This window comes from Macrosteles quadrilineatus, unplaced genomic scaffold (genome assembly GCF_028750875.1).
Source record: "Macrosteles quadrilineatus isolate MER2022 unplaced genomic scaffold, UCM_ALF_1.0 Scaffold_2__2_contigs__length_208266976, whole genome shotgun sequence".
Taxonomy (NCBI): Eukaryota; Metazoa; Arthropoda; class Insecta; order Hemiptera; family Cicadellidae; genus Macrosteles; species Macrosteles quadrilineatus.
In genome coordinates, this window is record NW_026542595.1 from 113,271,701 (window position 1) to 113,298,067 (window position 26,367).

The window sequence follows — 26,367 nt, forward strand, 5'->3', positions numbered from 1 at the left end:
TGAGACTCTAACAATTCTTATTCAACCTGACCCGAATTAGAAATTTCTAGCCCGCAGACTTCAATTACTGAACTGTAATGAAAATTGTGCGAGTTGACAGTCAGAAATGTGTAGTGTGTGTCAATTTGTGTATGATGAGTCCTGGATATCATCAGACAATAATAAAGGTATGAGTGTGTTGCCTAGTGGTTAGTGTCTTGGATTTCGGTGCGGGAGGGATGGGTTCAACGGAACATCCACAAAACTTTTTTCTTGACCTCTTGAAAATGCCACTGGCGTAGAATAAAAGGTGAGTGAAGCTCACAGAAATATTAAAAATAGTTCTTATGCCAGCAAAACTAAAAAATAACCTAACAAAAATAAATTGTAATGTTTTAAACAATTTTAATGAATTCTAGTAATCCTCTTAACATAGTTTGAAAAGACGCCAAAATCCTTCAGTCTAGGCCTACCTTGCGTGTAGAGTTGGGTGGAAGGTTGAAAGCCTCACAGTTCAGTACTCGGAAACCGTAGCCTTCACACGCCAGCCCGCTGATGTGGAAACCTCTCACCGAGATGGGCAAAGCTCCTGTGTTGCGAGCCGTGAATGACCGCTTCACCGTCAGGTTGGGTGCAGGGAACTTGCGCTGCTTCTCTCCTGCGACAAACTCTCCCTCAGCAAACTGTCTCGTGTAGATAAAGCTTAACAATCCATCTAAATTAAATTTAAGTTGGTTACGATTTTACCGTTTTTTTTTGCAAAATACCTGAAACCGTGAACTGATTGAAAGTGTCTGTTCCACAATTATTTCTTCTCGATTACGTGACACTTATGCAACGTCTTTGAGATTGAGGGGAACGTACACGATTTGGTCGCAACCGCGGACAACAATGATGTATTCGCAAAAACCTCATGCCTCCTTGATTGCGGGGGCAACGATAAAGTAACAAGTTTCTGTGGTCATGGTTTAAGATTATATTCATGATGGCATCATGATAAATGCATACTACATAAAATTTATGGATACTAAAACAAAATATTGCTAAATGAACAACCATACAAAACATTTTTGTGATAAGTGTTTTATAATAAATCTCTAAAATCTTTAAAATAGATAATAACCTAAAAATCTACAACCCAACCCATAAAACCAAAACAGAACCGATAAAAATTGCAACCGATACATTACTAATCTAAATATTTGAACACAGTTTGTGTAGCCCTGTGCACTTACTTTCACAGTCTTTTAGATGTTTCTCGGCAAGTTCGAAGAGTAGTGGAGTCGTAGACCCAGGCTTGCGGTTGCCGAACTTGAACTGAGTGTACGCTCCTGCCCCTCTAAGCTGAATTGTCTCCAGCACTGTCAAGTTATTTCTGAAACAAAAACAAAAAAAGGTTAGTGTGTTTAGAGTTATAGCATTGACTATCGGCTACTGAAGCAGACATCCAATCTATATGAACCAGCTGTCTCAAATTTCTTTATTAACAATGAAAGAACATAGTTGTGTGAGCCAGAATACGCCAGTGTCTAAAATTCTATTTTCTACCTTATTTTAAGTTGATGTGTCATAACAGTTGCTAAAGCTCACAATAAGTCATTCTACTAGTTTGACTTGGTTAAACAGTTTGTGTATTCGAGGGTGATTAGTAATTAAGATCAACACAATCCGTCAGTGGCTCACATCAACTATGACGATTTTGGAAGAACAAGAAGTGGCGACAACTTTAACTTGGGGATGGAATGTCTAGTTGTATCGATAGTCAAAGGTTATTCAAGGTTCAAGGGTTTACAAGTGTAGACGAGGAGTCGTCTACTCTAGAGAGGTTAAATTCTCTCTGTCTACCCTTGTAAAAGACCTCCGGGAGACGAAATATTAAAAGTTTTATGTTATATACCTGTACTTCTTCTATGGTAAGCCACCTGCTATATCTTCTACAACTCAAAGACCTACCGCCTTTCCTTGAACAAAACTTACAGTTAAAATAGTTTATATTTACCTGAGCAGCAACGTAGCACTGTAGAGATGAGGCCCCGCAGGTGTGAACCCCACTTTGACACTAGTGTTGGTGGCGGGGGGCAGCAGGAACACCCAAGAGTCTCTATGTGCCCCCGCCGTCACTCTGTACTGGGACTGACTTGTGTCTATGACAAACTTCCCGGCCCCCGTCTGCGCTCCCGCTACTGGTTCTGGTCTCAGCCTGTACACGAATTATGTTTTAGATGTAACAGATAAGTCTTATAGCTAGTAAAAATATGGTTTTACTTACTATAGAAAAATCACAGAACAGATAAACTACATGGAAGACTTTCCCGATTTTTCTGTGACAGCGGAAGAATTTAATGATTTCACCATAACCGCAGAGTATGTCCTCAATTTCTCTGAGAACGCAGAAGATACGCAACATATTCGCTGTGACCGCTGAAGATGTTTCCGGGTTCACCGTGACCATAGAAGATTTTTTCGGGTTCACTGTGGTTGCGTGAGATTATGTACCATATTTGCTGTTTTGCACTAAATCAAATTTAACTAGGCCTAATTAATATTTTTATATCAACACTTTCTAAAGGACTCCGATTCAAGCCCGACCCGACTCTAACTAAAAAGTCTTACCTGCAGACCCCTAACTAACTTCCGGAAAGTTTAATGAGTTAAACGTAAACAAACCTTTCACAACACAATATTTTATATTTTGCACTACAAGGATACTTCAGTTAAAGTTACGCCGCTTACCTCTCGGGCAGATTGTCCAACAGTTTGGCAGCGCTGGGGTAGTGATGGTCCATGACTAGCTGTACGTAGAGAGCGTGTTGAGTGCCGGGGTTGCTGATGTACAGGGTGTGATGTGTCGTGTTGTCAACCTGAGTGAGAGGGTAGACCAGGTCCTTGGCCAGTCTGGGCCAGCTAAGAGCCACTCTGACAGCAAACATGTGCTCTCTCACCTGCACACATGGAAAGTGTCAGAAAACATTAAAATACAAAGCTTAAACTTCAAATCGGAATAAGAGACGACAGTGTAAAAATTATCGCACAATGAGAAAGAGGTCTGCGAAAAGACAGAGCAGTATAGAAAAAACTACAGCACACACACCGAATTGCTATTGCAGAAAGCGTCTACGAGGATTGCCTTATCGAAAGTTTATGATTTTGCTGCAAACGCAGAGTCGATAATGATGACTCCGTGGCTGCAGGAGTTAACTATTATTTAAGCATTTAGCGAACACAGAAGACAATTATGGTGTCTTCAGGCAGGACCGTTGAAGACCTTGATTTTCTAGCAAACACAAAAGACGATAATGATGACTAAGCCGCATGAGGTATTCACAAGGTGAACACACAACCCTGGTCGTTGTTTGCCAGTCTACAATAGTGTCTTCTAAATCGAGGGAGATGTTCACTATGTCATTGATTAATTAACCTCCTTTTCTACAAAAGTTTATCTCGAATACTCTCTTTTCTCAATTTGTCAAAAGTACTTGCAACAAATAATTTGTAGCTTCAATAAATATGTCACTCGTGGCATTTTTTAACAGGTGTAACTTAAAGAAAAATAGACAAAACCTATAAATTGCTATTATAAAAGTTCTATCTCAAATTCAAATCTAGACCAAATTTTGACAATACAGAAGCAATCAATCAGAGCTATGTTAAAAATGAACAAAGATGATTCTGCAAAAGAACACTTTAAACGTCTAAGGATCCTCACTGTTTATGGTTTGTATGTTCTTGAATGTATTTTGTTTGTCAAAAACTAAAATTTCAATCCACCAATTAAAGAAAACAATCTTAACTACAATACACGTAACAAAAATAAGTTTGTATGTAATTGGAAAACATATTAGAGCTCTCAAAAAAAGACTGTCAATGCAGGACATGAATTTTAAAAATTTATTGCTTTGAAAATTAAAACAGAACAAAAACCCAACATTTAAAAAAAACGTCTCAAGGAATATTTAATGGACCTGTCCTTATACTCTTTAGATGAATTGAAAATGGCTTTATCTTTAAGCATTAGTTTTAATTTATTTGACAGTATTCAAGTACAATCATGTATACTATGAATAAAGATTCTTGACTATGACAATCACTATGATAATCACATTTAAAGGAACTATTTGAGTGTTTTTAACACATTTCTGAAGTCAAAATGACTTTAAGGGCTATGAACACAGTTTGTTAACCCACACCATCCCAGTACAGATGGGAAACCTGAGCATTCCAAACGCACACAACATACCTCGGTCGTGTCCAGTCGCAGAGTCATGTTGAGTAGACGAGACGACAGATTGTGATAGTGGTCATATCTCGCCACCAACAGTCCCAGGTCATAGTCAGGACAATGAGCTGGCAACTCCAAGGTGTCTGCCCATCTGGTGGAACCTTCAAACAACAACAGTTGATCATTAAATGTCCTTGAAATAACATTATTTTCAGATTTTCCAAAGACCAATAGCAAATACTGTACAACCAAGAGATGAATGAAAAACAGCAGTGGTTGGGAGTAAACTAATTTATTAATTTTATTCACAGAGTTTTTAAAATTCATACTGACGTTGGTTTCCAAATGTTAATCAAATTGGACTTTTCCAATGTGTCTTTTCTGGAGGTGGATCAACTCTTACCGTTAAGTAGACGGGAGGAGTAGATATATGAAATACCATAATGTTCCATAAACCAGAGGAATTCAACAAACTTTATTTATATTACAAAGAAAAAGAAATTAGGATTGCCGATTTTACGTGTGGTCATTTTTACTTTCACTAGTATATGGTAAAAGTTTTGTTATCAACTTTTGAATTCTGGGACGAAATATCCGTTTTGGGTCTCCCTGAACCTAAAACAGTGGTATTTTAAGTGATGTCTGTGAAAAAAAATCCCAAAACCCTCTTGCACTCTCTGTTCAAATCAAATCGTTTATTAAGCCAGAATTAACAAGATATTGTACAATTTGTATTGGCTAAGTCATCATCTGTTACATCCTTACCTGTAGTATTGTGCGTAGTTGCGAGGTAGTTGTCCTCAACCGACATCACCCTGGTGTCAAAACTAAGCGTGCCGATGTCAGTGGTCGTGGCGGGGGGCAGTAGCGGGGGTGAGGCGGGGGTAAAACTCAGACGGGGGTCTGCCCCACTTACCCCAGTCACTGCCATAGCCACGGAGAACAGCGACTGAACTCTCAGTGTCTCGGAGCACACTTTACCCTGCCATGGCAGAAAAGGAGGTTAGTGTATAACTGAGCTTAATGCAAGAAAGTAATGGAACTCCTTTAGCGATTTATAAACCACAATAACAAGAATTTATAATTACAATTTATTATGATGAATAGGAATCTGCCTAGGCTGGAAAGGAAATGCATTTTCGTTTTCATATTTGTTAAGAGAATAAATATGGATGCTACAATGGTCAAACACTGTTCCCATGTATCACCATAAAATTATTCACAAAAGATGTAAGGGAATAGAATTGTCTAAAAGTTTGCTTACAGAAGGTATTTGAGTGAGGAATTATTCCATAGCTTGTTTCAGGAAGGTGTCAGAGAAATTTATTGTCCAAAAGCCTATTTAGGGAAGGTATTTGGGGAAAAAACCACCTTAAAAGCTTTCTTACATTTGGTATTTAAGTAAGGAACTGTCCAAAACCTTGGGGAAGATGACGGAGAAAGGATGATCCAAATGCTTGTTCGGAAACTATTTTTTGGGATAAGGAAAGTTCAAAATATTTTTTCAGGGAAGGTGTGTGTAACACAAATTGTCGAAAAACTTACCAGATAACAACAGTATATGATGTGGGTTTTTAAAAACAAAATTAATCTAACTAAATAACATAATTACCGGGAAACAATCGTTGAATACGATAGGATCCGGAGTGACTTTGAGACTGCCGTGTTCCACTCGCATGTGTGTGGGTATCTGAATGGTCTCGTACTCTGTGTGTACAGTGACGTGTGCTTGAGACTCTCCGACCTGTGCTGCTTGTACCAGGACTCTCAGTACTACATAGTGTCCAGGACTCACCACTACCTGCTGACGAGAGCAAAAAAAAACAAAAATTTATAATCTAAAAAAAAAAATTGATAGTTTGATTAATTAAACACAACTGGCAACAGATCAAGTTCTGTTCAAGGAAAAGCTCTAGGCTAGGATTTTGAACTGTTAGAGAAGCAGCTAGGTTACCTTGAAGTGTAGGTAGTCGAACATTCAGTAGAGACACTGAACACACAATATTTCATCCCCTAGGAGACTTTAGTTTACCATTTAGATCAAAATACCTTAATTAGTGATATATCGGATTTGAACTAAAGACATCGGTGACCGAAGTCCTGCACTCTACCACTAGACAAACTCCTTCCGGAAACATAGAGATTGGCGCTATTTCTAGTGGCACACTAATTTTTTAACATATACGTTTGCCTTAACGCTATAGATATATTCGTGGATTTACAAATTGGTAACTGTTAGGATCACAAATTCCTTAAATTAGAGATAAAAATGCTCTACACCAGATTCCTGAGACGTTTTTTCCAGAATATTTGTAGGATATGGGTTTTGTAGGGTAGGCCTACTTACGTTATGAATAGAAGGCATACCTCAGGGATCAGTCATAGGACCCATATTTTTATTTAGTCAAATTACAGCCTGTACTACAAAGATTCTGTTTTACAACCCCAACACTTTACATCACAGATGTGTACCTTGTCCGTGAGGTTGTGCAGCGTGTGGTCGAGCTGCGATAGGAAAGACGTAACGTTGCCGCTGTGGACTGCCACTACGTCGACAGTTGTGGACGGGAGACTGGTTTCCCACGACAGTAGCGTCACGGGCACCGGGTTCTCATTGACTAGAGCAAACAACACTTGCTTTTCCGTCCCACTGCCGACAGTGCCCAGCTCCAGCTCGGAGTCGTTCCTTCGCGAGATCACCTGAAAAATTGAGAAAATTGACTCTCACAACTGTTCTTGAATGTTGAAATCAGTTGAAGATAAGAGACACCGAGTGTTATGATGAAAGAATGGTTAACTTACCTGAGAAAAGAATTCAAGGCGGTTGAAAGCACACAAAAAGTTTACGACTGATTATTGTGCTTTAAGTGCCTCAGAAACATCTCGGAAAAGTTAGCTGTGTATCCATTCCTACTTATTGTGTCGTATTATGCATAGTCAGTTATCAATTAAAAAATTGAACCCCTATAATAACTATTTTGTAATCACATTGCCGAGAGTCTGGTTTTTATTACTGAAAGAATATTTAGTTTACAATACAGTATACATCCAACGTTCAAGAGTCGGTGTTACAAGATTCAAGATTCAAAGAGTCTTTATTCACACAGTACAAATTTTCGTACATGAATAGTGTCTATTGTTACTTACTACCTAAATTATCAATAAGAAACTGTAGTGTTATCGCAAGTTAAATTAAAATATAGTTCAATAAGACAAATACTTTATTAGGTAGTTTTTACAATAAAATCAAGATCCAGAATGTTTACCAACAAAAACTAAACAAATAATATTCTAACACCATATGTTAATAAACACATATGAATAACAACACATCTCCCCTTTAAAGATCGAACCTCCGGGTAGGTTTGAATTGTCTTGTTGATCTTATTAAATTCGCTAAAGGTTTTGTCTGCGATTTCCTTGCAGGATGATCGAAAGGTTCTGATCTTCTGAGGTGTTCTGAAGGACTGGTCTGCAGTGCTGGTTGAGAGTGGTCTGAAGGCATAGTAGAGCTAAATTTTTGCAGTGATCTTCTGTTCCTCCGCAAACAACCATCTTGCGTTTGAATTATATAGGATCGAGGTGCAGGATGTTTGTTTAATATAGTTCCTTCTTGATTCCTGTCCTTTATATGGACTTGAGCTCCATCAGGTAGAGTAGGCAATTCTTTGACTCCATGTCTTTTGTCAAAATAAATCTTTTGACGATCAATTCTTGCTTCTTCAGATAGGGTCTTAGTTGATCAGACATTATTGGAACATAAGTGCGGATCCTTCTCCCGAAAAGTAATTCCGCTGGACTTTTCCCATTTTCTAGAGGGGTTGCTCTTAACATAAGTAGCATTTTGTAGGGATCATCACTTTTTTCTAAGTGGTACTTAAAGTTTTTTACTTGCGCTTCGATGAAGCCGTTGCTTTGTGGAAATTTTGGGCTTGATGTAATCAATTTAAATCCATAATCACGACCAAGTTGTTTGAATTGACAGCAGTCAAATTGAGAACCACAGTCTGCTCTCACTGTCTCAGGTACACCATGACGTGCGAAGATGGACTTTGTATATGTTACTATAGTGCCCATTTTTAAGTCATTTAGTCTAGCAATTTCCATAAACCTAGAATAAAAGTCTGAGATTAAGAGATACCAGTGACCTTTGCACTTCAGCAAATCGGCACCCACTATTTGCCAAGGTCTGTCCGGATAAGGGGTTGGTATCAGCGGCTCTGCTCTCGTAGCGCGATTTTCTGCACATATCTTGCAATTTTCTATTAGTTCTTTGATTTGTTGAGAAAGACGAGGCCACCACACAGTCAATTTTGCAAAAGATCTACACTTTGTTATGCCTTGATGTCCTTCATGAATACTTCTTAGTACATTAGCTCTTAGAGAATTTGGTATTATAATACGACTTCCAAAGAGAAGTATACCATTTTGCTCATTTTGCTCACTTATATCTTCTCTATGATACCAGTAGGGCAATACATCCTCTGGAATCTTAGATTTTTCTGGCCAACCTTTCACACAATACTGTGACACATGCTTTAGAGTTTCATCTTTCATAGTTTCTTGATTTATTTCTCGCAACTTTTCATCCGAAACAGATGGTAGGGTAGTGTCAATATTTTGTATATAAGCAAGGATTTCCTCTGTAAGTTCCCATTCCTCTTCAGAGTTCTCTGTGTCTCGAGACAGTGCATCAGCCAAAATCAACTGTTTACCGGGCGTGTAGGTAATATCATATGTATATCTCATCAGTCGGGGTCGTATTCTCTGAAGCCTGGGAGTAATATTGTCCAAGTCCTTTATCTTGAATATGGAGAGCAAGGGCTTATGGTCTGTCTCAATATGCAAATGCAGCCCTAAAATGAGGTGTTCAAATCGTTCACACCCCCATGCAATCGCTAGAGCTTCTTTTTCTATTTGAGCCCAATTACGTTCGGCTGATGTCAAACTTCTCGAAGCATAGGCCACAGGACGTTTAGTTCCATCTTCTTGAAGCTGAAGTAGTGCAACTCCAATACCATATGACGAGGAATCCGCTGAGAGGAAGGTTTCTTTAGAAATGCTGTATAAAGCGAGACACGGTTCGGACATCAATGACAGTTTAATCTTTTCCAAAGCTTCGTCTTGATCAGGCCCCCAAACAAATTCTGTATTTCTTTGCAGTAAAGCATGTAGTGGATGAACTATGGTCGACAAATTATGAATAAACTTGGCTACGTAATTGACAACACCTAGAATTCTCCTTAGTTCTTTAACATTAGTTGGCGTCTTGAGTTTTTGGATAGCCTCAACACGAGAGGGATCTGGCTTAATACCATTTTTAGTTACAAGATGACCTAGTAAACTGATGCTTTCATGCCGAAACACACATTTTGATCTATTAAGTGTCCAGCCCTTTTCCTGGAGCTTACACAAAACACTATGCAAATTTTTGTCGTGTTCTTCCATATCTTTCCCGTATATAGTTATGTCATCGAAATGGCAAACAACACCTTGAAGCCCTTCAAGTGATTCAGAAATTTGACGCTGGAATACTTCTGAACCAGTGGAAATCCCGAAAGGAAGTCGTAAAAATCTGAACCTTCCAAAAGGTGTGATGAAAGTAGTCAAATATGAAGCTTCTTCTGTTATGGGTATTTGCCAATAACCCGAGTTAGCATCTAGTTTCGAGAACACCTTAGCACCATCTAATTGTCCCAGAGTGTAGTCTACAGAAGGCACAGGATATAGTTCTCGTTTAACACTCTCATTAAGTTTAGTAAAATCCACGCAGAGTCTTATTGAATTGTCCTTTTTAGGGACAATGACAAGAGGTGAACACCAGTCAGTCGGAATGTCTACTCTCACGATAACACCTTTATCCAACATTGCATCCAGTTCTTTTTTTACAGCATCTTTATAGGGTAGGGGAACACGCCTTGGAACTTTGAGAGAGTACGGTTCAGCGTTTGGCTTTAATTTTATATTATAATGAGCTTTTGTATCACCAAGACCGCTGAAAAGTTCAGGGTATGATGTAAAGGGATCAAATGAACCAGTTGAGTTGACTAGAAACATCCTTTTAACTAGACCCAATTTTTCACTAACTTCGTTGCTCAAAAGGGTTCTATCAGCACCAGATATTACATAAAACTGAGACTTACAATATTGATTCTTGTACTGGATTGTACCCTCGAATACGCCTAAGATATTAAGGACAGATCCGTTAGGCCCAATTAAAACTTTGTTACTTGAATTTAGTGGGTACATAAAAAATTTCAACTTATAAAGTGATTGGGGCAAAACACAAACGTCAGCTCCAGTGTCTATCTTAGCTTGAATACATACTCCATTTAGTTTAACTTCAGCTGACCATTTTGCTTTAGGATTCTTTTGAGGATTAATAGACCCCACAAATTTGTCATTCTTAATAACTTCATCTTGAAGAGGATTTGAATTTATTTCCTTGACATTTTTGAACTGGCAACATTTAGCAAAATGGCATTCCTGTTACAGTTTCGACAGAAAATATTCCGGGCAGGACATTTTGGTCGTTCATGCTGAGCGTTACCACACCACTGGCATTGATTGTAGTATTTGTTACTGGACGAATTGGAATCAACTGGAGGTTTCTGAGCAAATTTAGTGCCCCAAGTCCTTGAAGTGACTTTATCTGCAGTTAGTGCATGTTCAGAAGACATGGACCTCATTAATGATTGTTGCATTTTAACCGATTCGGCTTGCTTAACATTTGAGACAGCAGAATTAAGTGTTAGATCTGCATTCATTTGTAGTTTTTCAGATAAACTTTTGTCTCTAATCGCTACAACAAGTTGATCTCGTATAGCCTCATCTTTATAAGAAGCAGGAAAATCGCATCTAGAAGCCATCTCATGAAGATCATGAATCAAACTTTCAACACGCTCTTCCTCATGTTGAACCCTAGTATGAAACATGTACCTCTCATAGATTACATTCTTAGAAGGAGCAAAATATGTATCAAATTTTGTTAAAACAGTCTTGAAACTTTTACTTTCCTCAGATGTCAAATTAAATGATTCAAATATGCTTTCGGCCTTTTCGCCCATCATATATAGTAAGGTGTTTACCTGATATGGTTCTTCTTCATTGGTGAGCCCAGATACCGCATGAAAGCGCAAGAAACGGGTTTTCCATTTAGACCAGTTTTCTCCTTTAAAATCAAAATGTTCTGGGGAAGGAACACTAAAACCTTTCATCTTTATGTACTGTATTGCTAAAACAATAAAAAACCCGCTGCCACCATGTAGTGTTATCGCAAGTTAAATTAAAATATAGTTCAATAAGACAAATACTTTATTAGGTAGTTTTTACAATAAAATCAAGATCCAGAATGTTTACCAACAAAAACTAAACAAATAATATTCTAACACCATATGTTAATAAACACATATGAATAACAACACAGAAACATTTAAACAAAATACTATAGGCTACATTATTTTAAATTTAAATTACTATAATCTTCTATTTTGTAAGGTGCAAGGTCAAGTAAGAATGCCTTCAGTTTTTTCATAAATTTAGATTTGTCTTTTTCGTTTTTTAAAAAACTAGGATGTTTTCTAAAAAAATAGTTTCCAATATAAGAAGGTTTATTTTTAAAAAGTTCCAGTCTTGGTTTTTCTTTAGCTAAATAATTTTTACCCCTTGTATTATAATTATGCACAGGCAATTCTTGAGTCTCAGCAATATTTAAAAAATATTTAATTGTTTCAAAAATATATAAGGCGTGAACTGTAAAAATGCCCATCTTTTTAAAATAAGATTTGACGGACTGGTTATATTTTAATTTATGTATTATCCTGATTGCTTTTTTTGTATTTTCAAAATCTTTTTTAAATTCTTTTTCTTTGTCCCACCATAAATACTAATTCCATAGTTAATATGTGATTCAATATGAGCATGATATATCATTTTAAGGACTGATCCTTCACAGAGATATGACATTGTTCTTAGGACGAATTCTCAATTCTTAGGTATTGAGAATCAACACTCTAGTTTTGAATGGAGGAAGATGTAGCACAAAACTATATCTTCTCGCATAAGATTATCCAACAGAATAAGTTAAAACCACTGGGCGTTGTCACATAGACAATTTACCATGTTTTAAACTGGGCCTCCCTGGAAGAAAAACGCATTTAATACTTGACGAGTAACATCCCAATACAAAGGTTAACACTTAACTTAAACGAAACATATATTAGTATCTACGATTTTAAGCACCTACCTTGACCAGTCTGCCGTCATAGCACAGCAAGGGCACGGCCAACGTAGACACATTAGTGACCACAGCGATGGTGGTGTCTAGCGTCAAATGTGGAGATATATGCGGAGATATGTCGAACAATGGAGCAGTCTCTGTGGGCTGTAGAATACGAGGCTTGAACTTGCTCAACTGTAAGAAATAAATTTTTAGTCAGTTTAGGGAAGAGTTTTCTTTCAGCTTTATTCTTTTTGAGTCATCGGTCAAATCTATCAGAAAAACCGGGTACAAAGGAAAACTTGGGTTTGATTTTTAGAAAATTTGTATCTTATGTATAAAGTTAGTTAATTAAAGGTTAATACAAAATTGTTTCGATAGAAACTCTAGGAGAAGTATTGGAACCTTCATATTTGCTTTACTAAGATAGGGCTACGTGAGATTTGTCATAAAAGCAATTAAGTATAACCATAAATAAAACCATTTAGTAGATTTCTCATCCTTATGGAACAGCTGAAGCAAATTTTACTGTCAATTCTGTACAGAGGTCATGTTTTGATTACAATAATTTCTTTCTTGTTATTTCAGTCATTTAAAACTTTGTTTAACCAAATAATACGATCTAATCATGAAAAATAACTCGACCCTAGTTAAGCAAACAATAAAGCACAAATCAAGAAATTAACCCTAAAATAATAGAAACAAAATTTCGTTGACACTAGCGCCCAATGTACATGAACTAGACACAAAAAACGCTTCAAAATTTTCAACGGAATGAGAAGTCTACTTGTGTTGGTTAGTCTATGGTATAACCTACGGTCGGATCATATTACAAAACCCAAAACGTTGTGAAGAGTTTTTACATTGTTATGAAAACGTCTGCAGAATCTGCTGAATGAAAACTCAACATCACCAAAAATGAACAAACAGTATCACATCCATACTTTTAAATACACGACAATCTTACCTGAAAATAAGCCGCGGCCTCACTGGACAGGCTAACCTCTGTGACAGCTACTGGGAGTTTGAAATTATTTGTCAGGTGAAATGTACGGGGAGGGATGTTGTCCGAGTCTGTACGGAACCTCGTCACCTGACTGTCGTAACTCAGTCCTCCGTCCAACACCGTAGCCGTGTACGGGATCACTAGTTTCTGATTGCTCTGTTTGCTTTTCACTACTATCCTACCAGATGTGTGACCCGTTTCCAGCGCCATTCCCCCTGTAACATGGACATGTGATCTTTGTTTTACAATATCAATTATCAATTATTTACAATGGGGACGCCACTATGTGCGTATTTTAACCCAAATATGAGTGTAGGATAAGTGGATGAATATTAATAGAATCACAGATAATGGTTCCAAATTAATACGATCATTTAATGTATATAACATTGTAAAATTATAAGTTCAAGGTAACAATGAGCTGTGATCTCACTATGCTAAAACACAGCAAAACTAACTTATACCATTGACTATTCTTATACATAAAAAAATTTCTGTTAACATTTAGATTACTAAACAGCTGAAACAGAAACAGCTGATTTAAAATTAAAAAATTGATAGTAAAGAAACACTAGTGTATGTAGTGGACAAATGGAGAACTTATTGGGAGCAAGGGAAAGTAAATCTAGAGCAAAAGAAAATTGGCTAATCGTTAATAGTGCTTTAAGTCAGAGCAATGGGAAATAGTTATTACTTTGTCAGCTCCCATTAAAAATATCTACTTTCTGTTCGGAGTGGTGAAATTTTTTTTCGGCATTCCAATTTAAAATTGTTTAACATCGGCTACTTACAATCAAACGTCAACTGTGCCACATCTGTTGGTTCGTCCGACTCTGCTGGTACTTTGACAGGTAGGAAATCTATCCTGAGAGCTTTGGAGACGGGTGTGCTGATCACGTTCTGGAATAACACAAAAGGTTAAATATTGAAAACAGTACTAGATTGTAAGTAAACAGGTTAGGCATTTATCTATCTACCCTTAAAACCATTGGAGCCAATTATTTAAAATCTTTTTGAGATGTTGTTACCCCCTTGAATGGGCATTGTGGAGTAGGTTCAAGAAGCCCAGACTTAAATAAACAATTAAGATGTCTACTTATTTCATCGGATAATCTAAGTTTTTCACCACAATCCAGTTTGTTTAGCCTTATACTCAATATCTTTTATCTGGCCTAATTTGTAGTACGGTTAGATCAAGATCTCGATTTTAGCAGGACTGAGGTGAAATACAGACAAAAAGTGGGCGTAAACTTGTATCTGGGTTGGAAGATGAAGTAATGGAGATTGGTACAAAATTATGAAAAAAAGCGTTCTGCAGGATTTGTAAGCGGATCTTTTTCCTCACAATCTAAAAGTCAAAATTTTTCCGCAATTACATGACAAATTCAAGATTTTCCCAAGATTGCAGGAGACATAGATAATACCCCCTTAACCGCAGAAGATGTTTACAATTTTGCCCAATTACAGTAGACGTTTAAGATTTCTTCACACAAACATGAGACGTTTTAACGTTGCTGTAATTGCGGACGATAAAAGACAGTATTATAAAAGCCACTTTGTAGTGTAACAATTGATATTTTAAGAAATCAATACTTTCAAGAGCAATCAGAATTTGGTCTGAGATCAACATTTTTTCACAGACACAGCCTGTAATTGCAGCATTTCGTTGGTAGACTTAGGGAAAAATTCATATATATGAATTTTTAAGAGTTGGCTGTCATAGCTTATTTTTGGAGATCGGTTGTAGTCGCTAAGAACATTTGAAATACCCTACATAATAGCAAACAAAGTATCAAAACGAACCTGTATTTTGATAGGTTTCTTCCATGAGTTGTGTAGCCACAGTTTGATAGTGGTGGGAGGGTCGTTGCTGCCTCCGATGCCAAAGTCTATCACATCCTCGGGACTATAGAGTCCGCAGATCGGGCCGACCTCCACCTCCAGAGGGACCACCAGCACCTCCTCACTGTTGTTAACCTTTAACCTGTGACAAACAATAATGTTTAATGTTATCTGTGCGATTAAGGATGGTTTCCCTTGCTGACAAATACAACTGCAGGGTTTTAAATGCCGTTTGTGTTTGCTAGTGACTGTGTTTCAATTTATTAAATGTCTTCAAATTTATCGTCTGTGGGCCAACAACTAACCTTAACCGATTAGTTAACAATATAACTGATAAAACAAATCATGCAGTTTATTTTAAATTACTATTATAGCAACGGTAACAAGTAATATCAACACTTTGTCTAGGGAAGGGAGAAATAGGTAACATATATAAATTATTGTCCAAATACGAACCACTCCATATCCGATCCGAACTTCTCAATATCCGATAAGCGCCAGAACCGAGCCTTAACTATCCAACCCATATCCAATTTTAAATTTCACTCTTTACATCCCTACTATGAACAAAAACGTCTCTTTTGTGACCAACTTGACAAGGCGCTCACCTAATATAGGCCGTGTGGTTTTTCTGTGCTCGAGCGTGGAACCTGACCCGAATGATGGGTTTGGTGAGGAACGCAGGAATCTCCCACAGATGTTTCGGGCCCTCCAGCTGTCCTGAGGGGAGCTCCAAGTGAAACTCACCACCACTGCTGTACACCTCTACCAGCTGTTGAGAGAAACATGTGTTAACTAAAAGTTTTAATGAAAATAAACTATAGTATATCTATAATTTATTTTGCCCGAATAGTCTGTTTATTGTAAATTGCAAAACTTGCAAAACTGTTTTCCTACCACTGCATATAAATGATCACATTGCCACAATTGTAGACAGTACGCAAAATAGCTAATTTCTGCTTTATTGAATCCCACTCGCTAAATTAACTAATTTCACTGCTTGGATTTGTAGAAAAAACATCTGGTAAGCAAATAACACAACCTAAAAATTGAATAAAACATATTCTAAATGGGAATAAATTAACTCAAACTTAAATATTAATGTTGTACAGAAAAACTTGTTTAAAAGGGGGACAATAAAAAACCTTCTATTAATTATAAAGGACATAAAAATAACCTAATATTTATCGATTAAGTAATGTACTTTTTTCCAGAATTTCCACTCATTTAAACACCCAACATATGAGGTTAAAATTTACTTTCTCACTTTTATAACAAATTCAGGCATATTTTGAACAATTTTGTAGATAACTTAATCTGTGAAAAACCTAAAACTATTTTTAAACCCCCAATCTAAAATCAGTAAGTATGCAATTTATATTTATAAGTACTGTACTAAATTGTATAAAGATTTATACCAAAATTTTATAAAGATCTTTTTAATATTGACCACAGTGTAGAACACTGGGATTTCAGCGCAATATTTATGTTTAAAACTACGAAGAATTAACTTTGGGTTTTGTTACGACAAAGACCTACCTGTAACGGAGTGGCGTAAGGGTTGTGCATCTGGATGACGGGTGAGAAGGAAGCGTTGAGAGGCAGCCGTACACCAGAGAGAGGCCGAAGTCTGTACGGGCTCTGCACACTTGACCCTCGCACCTACACACACACTACACATACACATCGGTGAAACAACTACAAATAATCTTTCAAATTAATTAAATGTTTTCATTGATTCAATACAACTCACATTATGTTTGGATGATCTCGAATAAATACTGACTTCACATATAATTTTTCGGTATGGTTTTTATCCGGGATGAAGGACCAAAATTCTTTTGAAAACCAAAGGATTATGAATGATGAATTGGGGCAAAACTCGAAACCGATTTACTGCCTTAGGTCTATAGGTAAAAGTGAAATCACCATATTATAATAAATAATAATTATTATGCCTCTGCCCTTTGGATTGTAATTTTTCAAACCTTCCGGTAGTTTGACGAGCTTTTCTTGTTTCACGTAAATAGACACTGCTACAATATACGAGACCCACTCATCATGACGCAACACGGAAGTTGGTGGCATCTGACGACAAATCGGTGAACTACTCTGAACTACGACTGTTTACAGATAATTGTCCATTAGTTGATTCATCTTTCACAGGTGTTCTCAATCGTAGTGAGTGTGACAGAGACAGATTGGAAGATTATGAACCCTTAGAGAACCATTTAGTTGTGCATATAGCCCTAAGATTCCAGTGGATAGCCCCTAAGTATTTTTGAATTCTACTTTGATGATGAAATTGTAAGTTTAATCCGCACCAACACTAATTCCAGAACAGCAAAGGACAAGACGAGAGATAGTTTGACGTGACTTGGTAAAAAAAATGTCATAGCAAGGTTTGGCAAGCATTAAAAAATATTAAAGTATACAAAACATTAACTGAATTTCCTAATCACACAGCCTTTCTCAAACATTGGCTTACCTGATACTTAAAGCTTCCCTCCGATGTATGTATGAAGAGGTTGCTCTCAATTTCTCCCTCCTCCCGTCCCAGGAACACAACGTTGAAGGAAGTGTTTCCCAGAGGTGGAATAACCTGAAAAAATACCCTTAATTAATTATCCTGAGGACAAGCACATTGTCAAGCTGGCAGGTTTTTTTCAACTTGAATAGGAAAAAAATACTTAATGGAAAGAAAAGAGTCAAAACTTAGATAGTCTAGTTACAGCAGCTGCATGAACGCCCAGCTCTAGACAATCATGCAAAATTTCATCAAAATCAGACCAAAATTATTTGAGTTTTCGTGTTCACACACACATACATCATCACTAGGTCTCACCGGGCCATCTGCGGGAATAGCTATTTCCCTAGGAAAATTCACAAAAATCCAAGTGATAAGATGTTTTTGTTTTCTAAGACCATTGCATGTATTTCAACATAGGATGGAAAAACTTAAAATTATCTACTGCACATGAATTTCAGGTTCCTTACTATACTAATATTATTATTATAGGAAAAAAATTGAATTTCATAATTATTGAAATACAGATGTAAGCAACATATGTTACCTTGTCTTCAAAGAAGGAGCTGTGGAAGTGAACGGTGTTGCCAGATATGGACGACATGTGCACCGTCTTATTCTCATGAAGGTTGGTAATCGTGACCTTTTCATGGTGCGGAACTCCCAACGGCCTGGACAAAAACACTCAGGTTTAAGACTCGCTCAACTCGATGATTTTAGTGAGTCGGTAGTAACACTGGTCAACTAGTTCACTGGCTAAGAATGTACTTCAAGTAGCCTACTTTACGTCACAATGTAAAATTATTGTAAAAATGGAGTTTGCCGTCAAATAAATAAATAAATAAAAATATTTGATTTAATACTCCCTCCATTGACCTAAGGGTAGAGCCTGGGACTTCAGTAACTGGTCAGGGTTCAAATCTTGCTAATGACTAGTATATTTCATCCAATTGATAACATCAACCCTCTAAGGTTTAGCCTGAATTTAAATGTAAAACGTTTTCAGGCAAGAGCCTAACATCCTCGGATGTGAGGAAGGGATATAAAAACTATAATTTCCTATCTTAGTAAAATCTGTTCAACCTTAAAATGGTTAATTAATCTTGATAAAAAGTCAAACAAAAATTCACTATAAAATAATGTGTACGGAAACACAGAAACTCCAACATTAAAATATTGAAAAAAACGTCTGTTATTAAGTTAGGATAATTAACTTAGGGAACTCTTTAAATAAGTTTATTTTACTAAACTTTTGTAATATCAAGAATAACATTTATGAAGTTTAGTCAATGAGTTATAGCATAGAAATCCAAGAAGGGCTGTTATTTAGCATCTCAGAATAGGGGTGGTTTTAAATACCCTTTGTCCAATCTTAATGGGAAAGAAGAAGATATGTTCCTGGGTAGGGGTTTATATCTCACAATTATTTCCTTTGAGTTAAAATTCTATCTATAAATATTAGATCCAAAAAACATTAATAAATAATGTGATCTGTCTGTCACTAGTATTTTTTTAATGAATTACGAGTTTTGATTATGTTTCTTATCACAGGAATAGTTAAACTATTCCAAAAACCTAAAAAAAAAAAACACTGTGAAATGTGAAAATAAAAACTACCTCTGTTTGTTCAAGTTATATAAACATACAAGTTTTAGTTTTTGTCAAGCCAACAATTTATTTCAGGCCTAATTCAAGAAGCAATTTTGTTTTTTAATTGTATTTGTTACTTGTTTTGATTTTTTAACAACAGATCAATGTTGTACAAAAAATTAAAAAGCTAGTAATCAGTTCATTAAGAGATAGTTTAATTTGTTAGCCTACAAAAATTATCTATGTGTTGAATTGAGGAAATAATTATGCTTTTCAAAAATTGCACAGTAGAATAGATATTAAATCAAAGTCCACTGAATAAACGGTGGTGCACAACTGCAGCAGTTCAGAAGTTGTCAAAGAATTATCAGAGAAAAGCTCTGACACGGTAGCACTGGCAGTCCTCCAAATAATTTGTTGCTACTTTTAAACTAACCCAAAATACGATGCAACGATTTATTTTGGATTAATATTCGGTCAACAGAAAGTTCACTAACCGAACCTCGGTTGACATTTTACAAATAAACCAGTTGAGAATTTTCAGTAGGAAAACTTGTAAACGTACAGGCTAGTTAACAAGAATGGGGTTTCTTTAAAACCTAATCTTACCTTTCCTTAAAGTCCAGAAGAGCCGGATGAAACTTCAAGTGTGCTTTTAAATTATAATTTGTGCTTTCATCGCCATTTTGAACACTAAAAAATAAAAGATGACAAAATTTAAAATTGAGATGCAAAATAATTTATCATAGTAAATGGTTCCTCATACACAACTAATGATTTAAGAATGATATATGATAAGATTTTAGATTGAAAAATTTTGGCTTTTAAATTTAGGAATTAATAAGTTAGGCCCGCATAAATTATGGGTAGCCTGTAAATGAAAAAAATTAAACTTATTTGATTCATTTATTAAAATTAAATGCAATTTTGTAGCTAATAAATAAAAAGTTTACTATCCTTTGTATGTTACATACCTTAAAAATATATTGGCAGTCAAAAGACCTACTGAAAATTATGTTTGCAAGGCCTAAGTGAAATTAGTAAATTCAAACTAAATTTAATTTTTCGTTGAACATAGTAAAATAAATTACCAATGCTTGGTACAGGTAAATCTACTACTTAAGCTTAATATTTTATAGATATCAACAGCTAAACTAACAAAAACAGACAAAAAAGAGAAAATACAGTGTGGAATAGTGTTTAAAAATTGCTCTAAATAAAATAAAAAAAATTATTAAAATCAACATTCCACAGGTTACTTGCCTCAGGTGCGTAGCTTGACATACGTTACATTAGATGCAAGTAACCTGCCTGCTCTACTGACCTAGTGTAAACACGGCTTAAAGGCTTTTAAAAAAAGTGAAATAGAACAATTAATGTTGACTTACTTCGCTCCAGAGTTACGGGAAAATTCCTGAAAAAATAAAATAGGTAGGTATTATTATCTATAATCACTAGGCAAAACTAATTAATTACTATACATAGATAAACATAAACACCCTTCTTAAACAAGTAGGCTATATTAATCAAATTAGGAGTTACTACACTTTGATCTTAACCAACAGGCCGAGAAGCGATAATTTCAACAAAGAGTTGCCGCAGCAGTTGCTAAAAAACCAGTTTGTTTCTTTCAGGTGTACATAATTTAATTTTGTTAGCGCCTTAATAGATTTTATAAAATAATAACTTATAAAAAAATTTAATTAAAATAAATTATAGTCTACAAATATTAAAGGTCATATGGAAGGGTACTCTTACTTTTTATATAAGTTAGGCCTAATAACTTACAGGTAGGCTAGTTTTTATTTATAGGTTACTTATAGGACCTAAGAAAATACATCCTTTGCAATTATTATTAATTTGATAGAAGGTATAAGAAAAACATCATTAATAAAATACAAAACTTTTGTAACAGTAATCTCTCCATGATATCAATATTATTCATTATAGGCTAGCCTAACTTGTTCAAAATAAACTTGAAAAAAGCATAAATAACTAACAAAGATTAGTAATGTTCAAAAATATAGATCAGTAATTTAAACCCTAGAAAAGAAACAAACTAACGTAAACATAAACGACTACGGTATGTTATTTTAAGCCAGCTTTTAAATAGCGCAGAATCTTTTACAAACTAATAAATTGAGTTAAGGTAGGGCCTAACTTATTGCATTTGGCTGCAGTTCTTTAGTGAGGGAAATAAAATGAAATAAAAAAATGATATATAGGTATTTATTTATTAACTGCTTATGAATAATTAGCATTACCATTACCAACTCCTATGTCATTACCCAACACTTGTTGGATAGACTGCGTCAAGTAAAATTTACAGTCATCAATAAAAGCCTAATGTCATCAATAAAAATACTTAGGCCTATACAATTAGGCTATTACCAAGTAAGATGTTACATTATATTTTCAAAATCGTGTCATTGATTATAGAAATAAGTAAGTAGCCTATCTATGACCGTTTCTGCATGTTTTTGGATTAGGCCTTAGAATACAACGATGTTTTACTATTATTTGCAGAGTTACAAAATTTAAGTGAATCTTTTCTAAATTAAATCATATAAGTTACAGTATTTTCATAGGTGCATCGGAGCCTCTGTGTATTTTGTAGTAGGTCACGTAATAACTTAGTTCTTAACCATTTCCCTGAATTAAAGGAAATTAAATGTTAACAAAATAAATGTGGTATAGGCCTAGTTAAATTTTGTGTCTAAACCCAATGCGGACGTCTGAATCAACAAATCACAGTCTAATGCTTTCAGATGCTATTTAATTAGGTATGCATATTGTACCGGTACATATAAACCCGCATGCAAAAAAACAAACATGCAGAGTAAGCAAATTTCCATTTGTCTGGCTAAATTTCCATTTAAAAATATTTCTCTAAAATTGCAGATTTATTTCCTACACAAATAACATAAATTTTAACGAGTGCTTAGGTTTGCTCCTATAGAGAAGGTAAAGCAGTGAAAAATTTTGAATGAAAAAATAATATTTTGATAAGCTTAGCGTGAAATAAACAAAGTTGCCAAATTTGATAAAAATAGATCCACAAACAATCAAACTACAAATGTTTTGTATCCTCTCTAAGAGCTTCCTCTTTGGGGAGCAAGCTGGCGTAGTGGTTAGAGCGCGGGACTTCAGTCCCTGAGGTCCCGGGTTCGATACCCGCCAAGTCACCAATGGATTTTATCTAAGTGATAATGCCGCAACCCCTAGGTCTAGCCTGAAGTAATGTGAAAAACAATCCCAGGCTCGTGCCTAGCGTCCTCAGGACAAAAAAAAAAAAAAAAAAAAAAATCCTCTCTAAGAATGCGCAGCCAAATTCCACCTTGGGCATAAATGGCCATGGGAGTGAGTAATGATAAGAAAAACATGGCAATATGTTATTTAGCAAGTATACACTTTTTTGAATATTCTCCCTAACCGTTAGGCATACAACAACGTTTAAATTTACAAAATTATTTATTTTTTATCCCTACAAAATTGTTTTGGAAAAAAAATTATTTTTTTAAGGTCAAAAATGGTAAAAACAAATTTTTGCCCAATAAAACCCCAAAACTACCGTTCCCATAGTCCGATCATGCTTATTTGCGAATTTCTTTAAATAAATGAAGGTTTACACATTCGTACAAATTTCATAAAAATCGGATAGGCTAACTTAATTTTTTCTCACACTAACGGGCCAAAATGGCAGGTACCTATTCCAAAATTGGATTTACTGTACGTGAAAAAGTGCAAATTTCACAAATGGAAACTAAAAACCGTAATGATTAGAAATATTCTGTTTGTGGAATTGATTGTTAACATAGGCTCCGCAATTTTTTAAATCAACAATATTGTTTAACCTCTTACTTAACCCTCCAAGTGTCCATAGTTTAGGCCTTAATGTCCACCTATTTTTGGCGCATTTGCAAGGTTTTATTAAAACGGATCTGAGATGCTTAAAACAATGTTAATTCTAATGTTCTATCTTACTATTTTGTTTGGAAAATCATGGGCTTCAATATCATACATAAAACATAAGGAATATTTGTTTCAAAAAATTTTTTTAGGTAAAAAAAAAACTATTTTGGAAAAATTGAAAAAAAATAAGTTTGCGCTCAATGAAATTGTATAAAATTATAGGCCTATAAATATTTGAAAATAACCACTTTGTTCTAAATTTAATGAGGATTACAAATATATAATCATATAGTGAGGTAAGTTATCAAATAAATAAGTTATGAGTGAAAAACGGATTTCAGTACATAGCGTTTAGCTAAGAATGCATAGCCTAACCATAGCTAGGAATCTGGCTGATAATTTACATCAATATCACTACCTACTTCTTCAGGATCATCAACCAGCCCTTCAAAATCACTTAAATCTTCTTATAATGCACCACGTATATCACTACTTTTGATTTTTAACACTAAAACAATGATAAACGTAATAAAACACATCAGTCATCGGTCCGAGGATAACCAAGCTGTTTACGAATACGCACGTCAGCTGACTGCTACAATTACGATCGGCTCGGAGAACATACAGCGCTGAGACAGACCTCTGGAGAAAGCTTAGAATATAACGGAAAGAACGATACCTAACTTGATCCAGTTCAATCCGATTCAGTCAGTCATAGAGCCTTCGCCGTAAACGATGTTCGTGCGTCGAAAAATCGACGCGTGACACTACACAAAGTGTGTAGCGCGTCGATTTTTCGACGATGGACGCTCGGAGGGTTAACAGGGTAGGCAATGGGGGTGATTTATTTTTTTTAAAACAATCCCTATTGAGTGACCCCTCATTTTGAAGGGTTTGTCAAAAGAAATACAATGACGCAAACTCGAGGTAGATATTTCATCCCCAGCCTAAATGGCGGATATTCAAAAATTTGATTTAACTTATGTGAATAAGCACCCATTTTGAAATACCTGCCATTGCATTTTTATTTTTGATATTTGTTATTTCATTGTGTTTCACCCACTATATTTCAATTGAGCAAAAACAGTCTGGAGGTAACGTAAATTAATTAGTCGGTTCATTATGACCTAAACTTGGCCTTACATCTAACCTTAATCTAACCTATCTTTCTCTATTTCAGATTCCTTTTATAACAGAGGAGAAGATACTTAATACTTATATACATTTCGGGACACATAATATATTAACATGTGGACAATTATTTTGTTGATGAAAATAGCGTATTTGAATTTTAACTGCATGTTTTCCATCTTTAACAATTTCCAGTCAAAAACTAAGCTAAACAATATAACTTAAGACATGAAAAACGAGCAGTAGCCTAATGAGTGTGTGAGCGAGTGAACTAACCTATCTTTCTCTATTTCAGATTCCTTTTATAACAGAGGAGAAGATACTTAATACTTATATACATTTCGGGACACATAATATATTAACATGTGGACAATTATTTTGTTGATGAAAATAGCGTATTTGAATTTTAACTGCATGTTTTCCATCTTTAACAATTTCCAGTCAAAAACTAAGCTAAACAATATAACTTAAGACATGAAAAACGAGCAGTAGCCTAATGAGTGTGTGAGCGAGTGAACTTGTCGCCTAGTGTGGCCGTTCCGTAAGATAACATGGGGAGCGTATTTGTCGCCGCGACCAAAAACCACTTCCGGTCGCGCTTATTTTTCTGTTAATGTAGGTACCGGTGGTTGCTGGTCACTTAATGAGGCCGTCTCCGTTTAATTTAATGTTATGTACTTTCATTTATTGTGGCCGCGACAAGGTTGCCAAGTGTGGCTGTAGCCTAAGGCCTTGAGACTAGGCTATTTCAAACAAATCCTTATGTCTGCTGGCACATTGCTCTATAAATTTGGCTTGAAAAAAAACATACTACTTTCTGTTCTGCCCAGCTAATCTATGACCAAAATTATGATTTAAAAAACTGAAGTAGCCTAGTTCCTTCTTCACATTATTTAAATTTGACAGATAGGCCCTAAGTTTAGCTTAGAATAGGCCTATTTTTTTCTTACTCCACCAAAGTTTTGATTGAATGTCAACAAAGAACGCGCATAGCTTTAATTTTTTATTGGTTAAATGCATATTAGCTTAGGAATAATTTCGTACCAAGCAAACTCCCCCGACATAAAATGTTTTAAGGTAAGAAGACACACATACCTTGTGTACAGATATGGGAATGTTATCCACAATGTACTTCACATCATTGTTGTCTTGTAGGAAAGCTGTAAAGAAAGAAATAGTATTTTAGAATCAAGTACGCATTTTAAACACATATATTCTTTCTAAAGACAGCACAATAACAAGTTTTAATAAAATCCCGCCATAACTTGGCAAGTCAGCATGGATGTAAGGACAAGAAGACGTCCTTCAATGGAGGTATACAGAAACTGTAGCTGTGAGAATGACAGTTGTTTGTAAAATGAAAATATAAATAAACTTACCATTACTATTAGAATTTGATGACATCTGCGACTTGACAGCGACATCAAGTAAAATAAACAGTAGAAAATAACACATGACAGGACTAAAGGACATTTTCACTTTCATATTTTCACAGCAGCAATTTTTTCTTTCCTCCTGCTGCTGCTTCTGCAGCCTGCCTGCACCACTTGGATCGATCGATATGAAGTTAGAAGTTGAAGTTGAAGTTCCATCTGCTGTTCTCTGCTCGTAGTGAGTGAAGTGAATACTCGAGTTTCGAGTTTTCGATTATAATGTATCGATAATAACTACTTGTGGCTAGAGTAGTTACTATACAAAATGTCAATTTACGAAAACCTAAAAACATAAAATACTATTTACTAGAGGCTTTGTGTAGTTAGTAACATTGAAAATTATTTGAAATGTGGGTAATTCTGAGCAATTACTGGGTCAACCCCAATTTTTTTCATATTTTACTACGGTCATCAGGAGGTTCTCAGAAAGCAAGAAACATATAATTCAAGCCCCGCAAGGTTAAGTTAGGTTAGGTTAGGTTAGGTTAAGTTAGGTTATCCTAACCTAAC

The 26,367-nt window shown here is 35.6% G+C and overlaps 1 protein-coding gene across 2 annotated transcripts in view; it reads right to left on the reverse strand.

The window, feature by feature from the left end:
• The window catches only part of LOC128985902 (transmembrane protein 131), a 47,823-nt gene extending 21,846 nt beyond the window's left edge, over nucleotides 1–25,977 (reverse strand). The window contains exons 1-20 of one of the 2 annotated variants that reach the window (XM_054405877.1): nucleotides 25,804–25,977; nucleotides 25,520–25,584; nucleotides 20,770–20,795; nucleotides 19,991–20,074; nucleotides 18,339–18,462; nucleotides 17,753–17,866; nucleotides 16,804–16,926; nucleotides 15,873–16,036; nucleotides 15,226–15,406; nucleotides 14,214–14,322; nucleotides 13,384–13,637; nucleotides 12,444–12,611; nucleotides 6,671–6,898; nucleotides 5,811–5,999; nucleotides 4,964–5,180; nucleotides 4,217–4,359; nucleotides 2,713–2,921; nucleotides 1,979–2,179; nucleotides 1,215–1,354; nucleotides 453–637 (exon numbers count right to left, since the gene is read on the reverse strand). In XM_054405877.1, the coding sequence (XP_054261852.1) occupies nucleotides 453–637; nucleotides 1,215–1,354; nucleotides 1,979–2,179; nucleotides 2,713–2,921; nucleotides 4,217–4,359; nucleotides 4,964–5,180; nucleotides 5,811–5,999; nucleotides 6,671–6,898; nucleotides 12,444–12,611; nucleotides 13,384–13,637; nucleotides 14,214–14,322; nucleotides 15,226–15,406; nucleotides 15,873–16,036; nucleotides 16,804–16,926; nucleotides 17,753–17,866; nucleotides 18,339–18,462; nucleotides 19,991–20,074; nucleotides 20,770–20,795; nucleotides 25,520–25,584; nucleotides 25,804–25,909 (3,030 nt within the window). In that variant the 5' untranslated portion in view covers nucleotides 25,910–25,977. Of the gene's footprint in view, nucleotides 1–452; nucleotides 638–1,214; nucleotides 1,355–1,978; nucleotides 2,180–2,712; nucleotides 2,922–4,216; nucleotides 4,360–4,963; nucleotides 5,181–5,810; nucleotides 6,003–6,670; nucleotides 6,899–12,443; nucleotides 12,612–13,383; nucleotides 13,638–14,213; nucleotides 14,323–15,225; nucleotides 15,407–15,872; nucleotides 16,037–16,803; nucleotides 16,927–17,752; nucleotides 17,867–18,338; nucleotides 18,463–19,990; nucleotides 20,075–20,769; nucleotides 20,796–25,519; nucleotides 25,585–25,803 lie in introns of both variants that reach the window. The other variant, XM_054405875.1, reaches the window with a different exon arrangement.
• Nucleotides 25,978–26,367: the final 390 nt, after the last annotated feature.